Source organism: Hemiscyllium ocellatum, chromosome 8, assembly GCF_020745735.1.
Source record: "Hemiscyllium ocellatum isolate sHemOce1 chromosome 8, sHemOce1.pat.X.cur, whole genome shotgun sequence".
In the NCBI taxonomy this organism is placed as follows: Eukaryota; Metazoa; Chordata; class Chondrichthyes; order Orectolobiformes; family Hemiscylliidae; genus Hemiscyllium; species Hemiscyllium ocellatum.
In genome coordinates this window covers 23,363,880-23,376,433 of record NC_083408.1, presented here as the reverse complement: position 1 = coordinate 23,376,433, position 12,554 = coordinate 23,363,880, and the positions used below count along the sequence as shown (strand labels likewise).

At 39.7% G+C, this 12,554-nt stretch overlaps 1 protein-coding gene across 2 annotated transcripts in view; it reads right to left on the bottom strand.

Annotated features, from left to right (window-relative positions):
- LOC132818056 (tau-tubulin kinase 2-like) overlaps positions 1 to 12,554 on the bottom strand; it is a 277,076-nt gene that overhangs the window by 145,461 nt on the left and 119,061 nt on the right. For both annotated transcript variants that reach the window (XM_060828686.1, XM_060828687.1), the window contains exons 5-6: positions 11,297 to 11,437; positions 5,590 to 5,694 (exon numbers count right to left, since the gene is read on the bottom strand). In XM_060828686.1, coding sequence (XP_060684669.1) covers positions 5,590 to 5,694; positions 11,297 to 11,437 — 246 coding nt within the window. The remainder of the gene's footprint in view (positions 1 to 5,589; positions 5,695 to 11,296; positions 11,438 to 12,554) is intronic.

Here is a 12,554-nt window from a genome sequence, read left to right as displayed (position 1 = left end):
AAGTTATGGCTAATGATTCAAACAACTGAACTACTGGAATATTTTCTTCATGTTGCAAAATGAAGTTTTCTTGGATCTGAAGAAACACTAGGTAGACTACTGGGAGAAAGCAATCCAATTAACTGACACCATCACCACTTCCAGAAAGTATCAAAACAACATGATCACAACAAATGACTACTGCAGGACACCCTGACTGGAGTACATAATAAGACAATGACTGCAGCATTTGACAATGTGGTATTTTTGCTGCATGAAATGCATTACTTAAAAATATTTCCAAAAATACTTCTAGAACAGCGAAACATTCACTTAAGTGACAGATCTACAATGGGAAGTGCAAATAATTGTTACATAGTGTTGCTGAAAGAAACAGAAACAGCATAATAGTAAAGTGATTTTAGGAAAGAACAGATAATTAGATAAACAATCCTGAATTAAATGGATTAATTTCTGCAAAGTTATACAGCCAGAATGAGACTTTGGTATAATCAGGGGGTTCTACTTTTCTACTGATATCATGGCACAATAAATAAGCGCCTGATATCCTGGGTTAGGATAAACTTTGAAAGATTCCTTTATGGAAAGAAAAACACATGTACACTGAAAAGCTGTTTGCTCTTGCTCATATCAAGGTCACATTAACCCAATTTATCTGTAAAGATTGGGCACTTTTTCTGCCACAGCACTATTTAAAACTAGAGGAGAGAAACTGGAAGTGATCCAGGGATCAGAAAAGTTCCAATTGATTAGCTAGCTAGAAGACTGAAACAACAATTAATCTTAATGATTTCAACAGATTGCCCTACTCCCCCAGGTTGGCTCAAATATTCTCCTATCCATTAGCTAGCACATCACATGTCCCCTCCAGATTTAAAAAAAAGAATATTTGTGGCTTAGTTATGCATTTTCATTACTAGAGGATATAATCACTTTATGGAACTCACGTTAGATTTCAGAATGCCAACACAACACTTAAAACCTGGAAGCATGAGAGCACTGGGAACAAAAGAATACCAACACGATATTGCTATAAGTGAGGGAGTGCTGGAGCGTGGTAGCAGCATTTTAGTTGAACTGAAGTTCAGAGGCTGAGAATTAGGGGTCTACTGCAGACAGAGAGAACATTGAAATAGGTGACAAACTTTATGAATGATTTGTGAGAATATAGGAGGTATAATTATTAAGTTTGCAAATGACACCAAAATTGGTAGTATAGTGGAGAATGAAGACGGCTATTGAAGAATACAATCGGACCTCGATCAACTGGGCCAGTGGGCCGAGGAATGCAATTGGAGTTTAATTTAGATTAGGTGCTGCATTTTGGTAAGGCAAACCAGACAAGGACTTGTATATTTAATGGTAAGACCCTGGGGAGCATTATTGGACAAAGAGGCCCAAGGGTACAGTTATATTGTTCTTTGAAAATGGCACCACAGATAAACACGATAGTGAAGGAAGAGTTTGGCACACTTGCCTTCATGGGTCAGAGAATTAAGTTGAGGAGTTTGGACATCATGTTATGGTTGTAAAAGACACTGGTAGGGCTACACATTTGGATATGGTGCACAATTCTGGTCAGGAGGAGAAAGTGAGGACTGCAGATGCTGGAGAGGGCTCATGCCCGAAATGTTGATTCTCCTGCTCTTTGGATGCTGCCTGACCTGCTGCGCTTTTCCAGCAACACATTTTCAGCTACAATTCTGGTCACCCTGCTACAGGAAGGATATTTTTAAATTGGAAAGGGTGCAAAAAAAAGATTTAGAAGATGTTACTAAGACTGGAGGATTTGAGTTATGTGTATAGGCTGGATAGGCTGGGACAGTTTTTCTCTGGAGTCTAGGAGGTGGAGGGGCAACCTTAAAAGAGGTTTATAAAATCATGAGGGGCATAGGTCTTTTCCCCCAGGGCTGGAGAGTCCAAAACTAGAGGGCATACGTTTAAGGTGGGGAGTGGGAATTAAAAGGGACCAGAGGGGCAAGTATAATTACAACATTTAAAAGAAATTTAGAAAGGTACAAAAATAGGAAAGATTTGGAGGAAAAGGGGCCAAATACTAGTTCAGTTTAGGAAAGTTGGTCAACACGAATGAGTTGGGCTGAAGGGTCTGCTTCTGAGCTGAATGACTTTTTTAGACATGGATGAGAGTTTCAGTTAGACTAACGCAAGGGTTAAGTTAAGTTATCTAGATTGTATCCACAAAGAGCATTGCTTACAGACCTCAATGTTTAAGAGTAAGAAACACTGTGTTGGTGGAACCAATCTCTCCTAATGCAATGCTGCAACTTCAAGCGTAAAGGTAGATGCACTTTGTTAATTCAGTTGCCTGGGTAGCCAGTTTGCAATGCAGAGAGAGATGCCAACAGCGTGGGTTCAATTCCTGCATGGCTGAGCTTATAATGAAGGATTGATCTTCTCAACATTGAAGACTGTAAGGATTGCAGATGGTGGAAGTCAGAATCAATAGATGTGAAGCTGGAAAGGCACAGGAGGTCAGACAGTATCAGAGGAGCGGGAAAGTCAATGTTTCCTGCTCCTCAGATGCGGTCTGACTTGCTGTGCTTTTCCAGCTTCACATCTGTTGACACTTGACCTTCTCAATCTCTCCCCTCACCCAAGGCAAAATGGCCCTCAGGTTAAACCCATACCAGTTGTTTCTCTCATGAGACAGCAGATCTATGGTCTGGTAAGATATAGCGACTTTACTTTTACAGTAAAATCAAACTCAGTTAGTAAAAACTAAATGGACTTCTGGCAATTTTTTGCCAGCTTTTCAAAGTACAATAAAAATAGTGAAAGGTCAGCATTTGAGTATTGAATTCGCCAGATGCATATGTGAATTAATATTTAATGCTAAAGACCTATTCTGCAGTCACGCTGCTCCAGAATCAATACTTTTGTGACCTTTCTATTTTGGGGTGACACGATGGCTCAGTGGTTAGCACGGCTGCCTCACAGCATCAGGGACCTGGGTTCAATTCCAGCCTCAGGCGACTGTCTGTGTGGAGTTTGTCTGTTCTCCCTGTGTCTGCATGGGTTTCCTCCGGGTACTCTGGTTTCTTCCCACAATCCAAAGATATGTAGGTTAGGTAAATGGTCATACTAAATTGCTTGTAGAGTTAGGTGCATTAGTTGGGGGGAAATAGGTCTGGGTGGGTTACTCTTTTGAGGGTCGGTGTGACTAGTTAGGCCGAAGGGCCTGTTTGCACACAGTAGAGAATCTAATCAAATCTAATCTAAAAATGGATATCAGAAGAAGAGGAGCAGTTATGAGAAATCAAAGAATTTGCTCAACATTATGTTTGAATTCAGACCCAAATTATCTTTATAGAAGAATAATCATAGCTTTCTATTAGACTTCAGGTTTCAGTTTCAATAGAAAATCTCCATTAACTTCAAATATCAACTTCCAAAAGACTACAAAAGATTTTAATTCCAAGAGTACACACACGCCACAGCAGCACAATCATGGTTCTAATGAGCAAGACGAGCAAAAGATTAAAAAATAATGAATAAATAGTTTTCTTTAACTCAGTGAATCCAAAGGATGTTATTATCTGGATTGGATCTAGATTTTGCCATAAATATAGTTCCTCCTGACTTAATACCATTATTCGGCCCTTCGAGTCCACTCTGACCTGCTGAAGAACATACCACCCAGAACCGCCTCCCAAACCTATCCCTATAACTCTGTATTTCCCATAGCAAATACACCTCGCCGGCACATCCCTGGACACTATGGGAAATTTAGTATGACCAATCCGCCTAATCCTTGATCTGTTGGAGGAAATCAAAGCATAGGGAGAATGTGCAAACTCCACAAGGCTGGAATTGAAGCCAGGTTCCTGGCACTGTGAGATGGCAGTACTAACCACTAAGCACCATGCTGCACTCTGAAATAATCTGCTAAATATGCAGTATGATCATTTGAAGGGACTATGACACATTCTTGAATAAAGAAAGCACTTCCAGTTAAGAATAAATCACTTTGGCGCTGTATTACTATTGAACAATCTTTATTGCCATTTGAAGGCCAAGAGGAATTTTCTATAGCTTTTCTTAAATTCAATGTATATTTTGTCATTGGCCAGGAATACAGACAGTATTTTTCATGGATGTAGGGAGAACTGGTACACCAAGTTGCAGTGTGGTTTGAATGAAGCAGTTTCAACGATGCATTATCACCCCTTCATCGAATCAGAGACAAAACAGTAAAGAATTAAGCTATTCTGCTCTTCAGATCTATTCAAGCTTTTTGTAAGTCAATCTATTCAGTTTCTTTCCCCATTATACCTCTGCATATTTATTTCCCTTAAGTGCCTATTTGATTTCCTTTGGAAATCACAGATGATCTCCACTGCCAGCAATCCAGTGAGCAACAAGGTGCAGGTCATTACACTCACTGCATAAAAAGGTTTTTCCTCACATCCATAGCCCAAAACCTTACATCTGTGTCCCTTGGATCTGCCACCATGCAATTTCCTAACAAGTTGCACACCTCTTAGCAAGTTTCTCTTAAATCACCTTTCCTCCAAGGAAAACAAATCCAGCTCTCAAAAAGTTTGCAGCAAACATCTGACTCCTGTAACCATTCTGGTAAATCTTCTCTTCCATATCTTCAAGGAGCCTCTCTTTCCAAATGTGTGACAACCAAAATTGGTATAATATACCAATGGTTTAATAAGCAATTTGCAAAAGTTCAGCATAATTTCCCAACTTTTATACTCAGGTCTTCCATGAAACCCATGATCCTGCTACACTTTGCTACTCTCTCAAAATGTCCTGCCACCTTAAGAACTTTATGCAGATGAACCCTCAGATCTCTTTGCTCTTGCAAAGCCTTAAACTGTCATTGAGACATTTGTCTTTTCCTAATTCTTCTGCCAAAATACACTTCTATGTATTAACTTTCATCTGCCATCTCCCTGTCTATGCATGTCCATGCCCAATTGTTCCAATACTTCCACATTTGACACAAGCTGCAAATTTTAAAAATTGACTCTGTATTTCAACATCTAAGTTATATAAAAATGCTGACTCTTTGTCTGTTTGTATACATTTAAGTAATTAAAATAAAAACACAAATCAAGGCAAAAGTGATTGTTTCTAAAATGTGTCATTTTCAGGTGCAAAATATTACAAACAACCCTTCAACTTAACACAATCAATCTTCCTCAACTGTATCTACCATAAGTAACATAAACCCCACAACCTAAGAAATACAGTCTCACTTCACTGAGTCAAATTGACTGCTTCCCACTCCAGCCATTCAGTCAACATTCCTGAAGAACAATCCCGATAGATGCAAACTGTGGCCATAGTGGTATTACCTCCTTGAATGTGGCAATTGAGAAAGTTTCATTTTGTCTCATAAGCACAAATTTTAAGTTGGCAAATTAAAATTTTCTTTTATTGATTCATGGCACATGCTAACCAGCATATATTGCCCACCCTTAGTTATCCTTGAGAATTAAATCCATATCTCAAATACTGAAAATGACAAGATTAAAACATACTGCATCACTCAACTGTGAGAAAAAGACCATTAATTTAATTTGATAAAAAAGTTAATACAAATAAATTACTTACAGGTCTAACATCACCACAGGAATTTGTGAACTGTCGTGCCAAACCAAAGTCCAGCATAAAACACTTTCTACAGGTGCTAGGAAAGCGGCCCATCGCAAAGTTTGACTGAAAATAGAAAACAACATTTTTCTCATTTTATTACAATCCATTCAGCTGATCCAATTTTATAATTAGAGAGAGACTTTCACTTTTACAATGCCTTTCATAACCTCAGGATGACCAAAAAACATTTAAATCAAATAAATACTCTGAAGTATTGTCACTAACACAATGAAGGAAATGGAGCAGTCAGCTTCTGCATAATAAACTCCCACAAACAGCAATGAGATGAATCATTAAACTAACTGGATGTGATAATGCTAGTTAAAAACAAATTTACTATAGAATATTTATGGATTAATGGCTGGGAGCAAACTAAACAGCTAGTGGTCAAAAGCAGCCAAATACAGCTTCTAGTAGTTTTTAAGGGTTAACAGTCACCAGAGCCACAAATTTAAATGTCCAATAAAGTCCAGAAGCACTAAGTACACTTTATTCATAAAGTATCCACAAATACATTACAAAACAATTCAAGTTGGACATAACAGGAAATAGAAAAAAAACACATTACTCATTTGCGAACGGCACTCTTAAATTCCTCCAACCAAATTAAATTGGTAGATTTACTAAATATGACCAGAAACTGTTTAATTCCAATACAAACTCCAAGGCACTCTAAGTTAACAGATACACAGTATATCATTGCAGAAAGGCCTTAGATAGGTGTTTTTTTCCCCATTGTACCTTGGTAGTGGCTGCCCCAAGCTTTTGTCCCAGCACATAGTCCTGGGGCTTGGAATATGGCAGATTGCAACTCTTAGTTTGGGAGCAACTCTTTGCACTGGAAGACAGACACATTTCAGGCAGACCAAAGAGCAGCTTTTACTGAGCTGATGGTCCTCCAAGTGCAGTTGATGTTTGTCTTGGTGTGCATCCCAGAGAACAGCCTGGAGAACATAGAGTCCTAGCATCACGGAGCTGCTCGGGACAAACCTTGACAAAGACTCTTGCACCTCTCGCCAGATCTTCTTTGCAAAGACATGTTGCAAAACAAGATTTTTTTTTTAAATTGTGAAAACATACTTTATTTCCAAACAAAAAAAGTTCAGTCTTTGCAGAGAAAAAAGACAAAGAAATATATTAGGATTTGACATTCCTCAAAGTTTCTGTGCAGTTGCAAACAAAGGAAATTTTCTACTCACGCAGGAAGCTATTTATATTCATTTTGAGGTAACAAAGAGTCTGACAACTGAACAGACACTTGGCAGAAAGAACTAAGACTACTGGTCTTACCCCACTGGGCCTGGGTGCAGCTGCCCCAACCTTTAGTGTGTCCCTCAGCATGTAGGCCTGGACCTTGGAATTTGCAACACTCTATCCAGGTCAACTCTGTACATTGGAAGACCAAGTCCAAACAGTGTCTTTCATACAGTTGGCCGTTGTCCAGGCACAGTCGATGTCTGTCCTGGTGTGCACCCCAAGCAACAGCCCATAGGGTAGAGAATCATGCAGCAATCAGGTCAAACCTCAACAAAAACCACCACATCTCTCTCCAGACCTTCTTTGAAAGGCATATTTCAGCAGTTGTGAGACATTGGACGGCACGGTGGCACAGTGGTTAGCACTGCTGCCTCACAGCGCCTGAGACCCGGGTTCAATTCCCGGCTCGGGCGACTGACTGTGTGGAGTTTGCACATTCTCCCCGTGTCTGCGTGGGTTTCCTCCGGGTGCTCCGGTTTCTGCCCACAGTCCAAAGATGTGCGGGTCAGGTGAATTGGCCATGCTAAATTGCCCGTAGTGTTAGGTAAGGGATAAAAGTAGGGGTATGGGTGGGTTGCGCTTCGGCGGGTCGGTGTGGACTTGTTGGGCCGAAGGGCCTGTTTCCACACTGTAAATCTAATCTAATCTCTTCACCAGCACAACTGATTTGAGACAACATGCAGATGTGCACAAAGACCAGGCATGCATGAAGCTTCTGATGGGCAGTGCCTTTTAAATCAGCAACCAAACCACATCTTGGTGCACGTTACAAAGTTTTGGTGAAAATACATTCCAATAAATTACTTTGACAGACTGCACAGAGTTAACTGGTCCTGTCATTTAACAGGATCAACCCTCTCCTTTTACTGCAGGATCTTTGCCAATTTTTCCATAAGGGAAGGTGATGTGGAACTGTCCAGCTCTTGGAGCATTCCTCTACACTAAGACCAAACCCATCCTTTGCAACACAGGTAGAACCTAGGTTTGCACTGACAAGTTGATGACGTTGTTTCATTGGACTAGAGGTATGATTCTTATTTAGAGTAAATATTGGACGTACAAGAGGTCCCAGGTTCAAATCCCAAACAAGCCTTTGTCATCTCCAACTCTGTCCTTCATTCACTGTCTGTTTAGTTTTTTGTTACTTCTTCAAGGAGAGGATTAGTGAGGATAGAGAAGTGGACATTGACTATGTTGACTTCAGTCAGGCGTTTGACAAGGTTTTGCATGGGAGTCTGCTTAGTAAGGTTAGATCATATGGAACACAGGGAGAATTAGCCATTTGGCACCTTTGACTCAAAGGTGCCAACAGAGGGTGGTGCTGGAGGGTTGATATTCAGAATGGATGCTTGTGACCAGCTGAGTGGCACAAGGATTGGTGCTGGGTCCACTGCTTGGTGTTATTTATAGAAATGGTTTGGATTTGAATGTAGGAGGCAAAGTTAGTAAGTTTGCAGATGACACCAAAATTGATGATTTAGTGGACAGTGAAAAAGGTTACCTCAGAATACAATGTGACCTTGATAAGAAGGGCTGATGGACTGAGGAGTGGCAGGCAAAGTTTAATCTAGATAAATGTGAAGTGCTATATTTATTTGGGGCAGGACTTATACACTTAATGATAAGGTCCTGGAGTGCTGCTGAACAAAGAGACCTTAGCGTGTAGGTTCATAGTCTCTTGAAGGTGGATCATAGGTAGACAAGGCAGTGAAGGTGGCACTTGGAATGCTTGCTTTCATTGGTCATTGCAATGAGCATAGGAGGTGGGAGGTTATGTTGCAGCCATATAGGACATTGGTAAGGCCACTTTTGGAATACTGCACTTTGTTCTGGTCTCCCTGTTATAAGAAGGATGTTGTTCGACTTGAAAGGGTTCAGAAAAGATTTACAAGGATGTTGCCAGGGTTGAAGGGTTTGAGCTACATGGACAGGCTGAAAAGGCTGTGGCTATCTTCCCTGGAGCATTGGAGGCTGAACAGAGACCTTTACAGAAGTTTATAAAATGACGGTGGGCATGGATAGGGTGAATAGTCAAGGTCTCTTTTTCAGGGTAGGGGAGAACTAGAGGGATAGATTTAAGGTGAGAGAGAAAAGATTTAAAAACGACCTAAGGGGCAACTTTTTCAGCAGAAGGTCGTATGTGCGTGGAACAAACTGCCAAAGGAAGTCAGAGTCGTACAGCATGGAAACAGACCCTTTGGTCCAACTAGTCCAGGTCAAACACAATACCAAACTAAACTAGTCCCACCTGCCTGCTCCTGCCCACACCTTTCCAAATTGTGTATTTATCCAAATGTCTTTTAAACATTGTAATTGTTTACCACATCCACCAACTCCACAGGAAGTTCATTTCACTCAAATTTCTTCAACTCACTTTAAAAATGTGCCCCATGGTCTTGAAATTCCCCATCCTAGGGAAAAGACAACTACCATTCCTATCTTTACCTCACACTATTTTACAAACTTTTATCAATCAGGTTGCTTCTTAACCTCCTATACTCCCATGAAAAAAGAGAAATCACAGCCTTTCTTCATAAACTCAAACTTAGCAACATCCTGGTAAATCTGTTCTGAGCCCTCTCCAGTTTAGTAATGTCCTTCCTATAACTGAGCAACCAAACTGGACACAGTATTCCAGAAGAGACCTCACCAATATCCTGTACAATTGCAACATGACTTCCCAACTCCTATACGCAAAGGACTGAGCAATGAAGTCAAGCATGCCAAATGCCTTTTTAAACCACCCTGTCTATGTGATGCAAACTTCAAAGAATTATGTACTTACATCCCTAGAATGTACTGTTGTACAACACCACCCATGGCCCTACCATTATTTGTTGTACCAAAATCCAAATCATCACATTTATCCAGATTGAATTCAGTCTGTCATTTTCAGCCTATTGGTCCATTTGATCAAGATCACTCTGTAATCTTAGAAAATGTATTTCACTCTCTACTTGAGTGGAGGTTGGCATAATTACAATATTCAAAAGTCATCTGGATGGGTATATGAATAGGAAGGGTTTGGAGGGATATGGGCCTGATGCTGGTAAATAGGACTAGAACAATTTAGGATATCTGGTCAGCATGGACGAGTGGGACAGAAGGATCTGTTTCTGTGCTGTATATGTCTATGACTCTGTGATTTGATGTTTGCATATAGGGGGTCTATGCACGGTTTGATACAGCCACACACCCTGAACGAATGCTGTTTCTGACAAATGGGCTGAAGGATGCAGTAAAGTAAGTCTCCCTAGTCAGTGGCCTGCAAATGCAGCAATTTTACTTCGGCGGTTACTGCCACCTTCACAGAACCTTCAAGCCAGGACTTCCTTAAGCACTCCAAGCATTCCACTAGCCTCAAATGACAAAACAAAGCTAATGGTATAGATTTGTTAAACAATATGAATGTGAGAATTTCATTGTAATATTGACCTGGGTACAGAATTCCAAAGCATATTGGTACAGTGACTAATTATTTGGCTCAATTATGATCATTGGAAATGGGAATTGAGAGACTGGTTTACAGACAATATCAAAAAATCACATAATGCATTCCATTCTGTGCCCAGGAGCAGAGACAGCTTTCACTGTTGGAATGAATCAGCAAAATGTTAATACATAATAGATGTGCACGAATGTCTGCAAGATGTTTAACAATAGTCTTTCTCATTTTGCAAGGCTAAAGGCTGATGATTTGGTAGTTAACATCAATGGAGTGAATACTCAAGGGTTGAGTCACCAAGAAACTGTCAATCTAATTAAGTCATCGAGTACTTTATTAAGCTTGTTGTTTATAAAAACTCTATCAGAAGAGGTCAACTTGAAAAAAGATTGCATTTTTAAAATATCTGATAGCTGATTGAATTAAAGTTATAACTCCTGCATCACTGGAGGAAAGGACATTTTCGTTTGCAAAGTGTGTGGCACATTAGTTTGCCTTTCAGGTGAAATGGTAAAATGAAGCATCACCTGCCATTTCAATGGATGTTAAAAGATCTCCGAGACACTATTTGAAAAGCAAATTCATTTGGTCCAATATTTGTTCCCAAACAAATATCACTTCAGAAAACAGATTACCCAGTCATAGATTACCCAGTCGTCATCATCACCACCAGCAATGGCAGTTCATGGAAACTGGTTGTTGCGTTCCCTACAATAGTGACTATAAGGTAAAATTTTTACCTGAATAACTTAAGGACTTTGAAACTTCCTCATCATGAAAGGCATGAAAGAAAGTCTTTCTTTACTGTGAAAGCGTTTCAACAGCCTTCATGTTTTTACACAGCTTGATGTGTGTTTAAGGAATTAGGCCAACGCAACTAGTGTCTAAATATCTAACTGCAACTGGACAACTTTACAAAGTAACATATACTAAAAGAATGCAATTTCCTGGAGAATTACTTACAGGTTTGATGTCCCTGTGAAGGAAGCCCACAGTGTGAATACTTTCTACTGCTTCAAGAATCTGTTTTCCCAGTCGCAGAGTAGTGCTGATGCTAAAGGTACCTCGAGACTGGCTTCGACGTAGATCAGCAAGGTTTCGACCCTGAGCAGAGAGAAGAGAAATTCTCTTAGCTCTAAAAGAATGATGATAAACAATATTTCTATTTGTGATGAGGGATCTATATAGATTTTTGTTTAAGGAATTTCCCAACATAATAGTAATTTCTTACAGGACAATAACAAAATTCAAACAGATCAATATTTCCAATTATTATCTATTACCATTTCAGTTGCCCCTCGTCTCTTAATATCCAGACCTGATGCTTTCCTCTTGTGTTAATTATCTGAAAATAGGCTTTGATTTCTCATTTAGGTTTATGAATTTTAAAGAAGTCTTGATTTTTCAGGCAAGGTATGGAGGTAAAGCAAGCAATTTCATTTTAATATACTTTTGTTTAGATATATGCAAAGTGAAATCTTTAGGAAATGCATTTTTAAGATGATTAGCATTTTCACCCCTGGTCCATGCAGGTTAAACTATCTCAACTCCAGTGGCAGCAGATAGCCCATAAGTGACCTCAGTTTGGCAGTAAAATTTAAGGACTGGCTGCTTAATATACAAAAAGTATTAGATGTTTGGCAAAGATAGAGAAGGAGAAAAGGGAGGTGGATTAACAGTACTAATTTGGGAAAACATTGTAGAGTTGAAAAGAATGATGTTCTTGAAGGGTGAGGCCAAAATCCATGATATAGAGTTGAGAAGCAAAAAGGCAAGATCAACTAATTGGAATATTCTGTAGGCCCCAAGGTGATGATTAAGGAATAAGTCATCAGAAAAACCAAGCGTCGTGTGTGAACTATAGAGTGGTAGTGCAGGGATACTTTATTTAGAATTTAGATGTTGTTAATTAACATTTGAGTAATATTTGACAAGGACAGTGTTTGATCAATATGCTCTTAGTCCAACTAGAAAAGTACGAAAAGTACGCAGTAAGAAACCGGATGCTGGAGAATGAGGGCCAAGTAGACTGAGTGACTGTGACTCGATATTTAGCTCGAAAGCAGAAACTGAAATTGCTGGTGAAACTCAGCAGGTACGGCAATATCTGTGGGAAGAAAGCAGAGTTAACATTTCAAGTTTGGTGACCCTTCATCAGAATGGGTAAGATCAGTGTATGAAAGTTCAGCTTTGTAATGGACATGAGAAAGAGCCTTTAGGA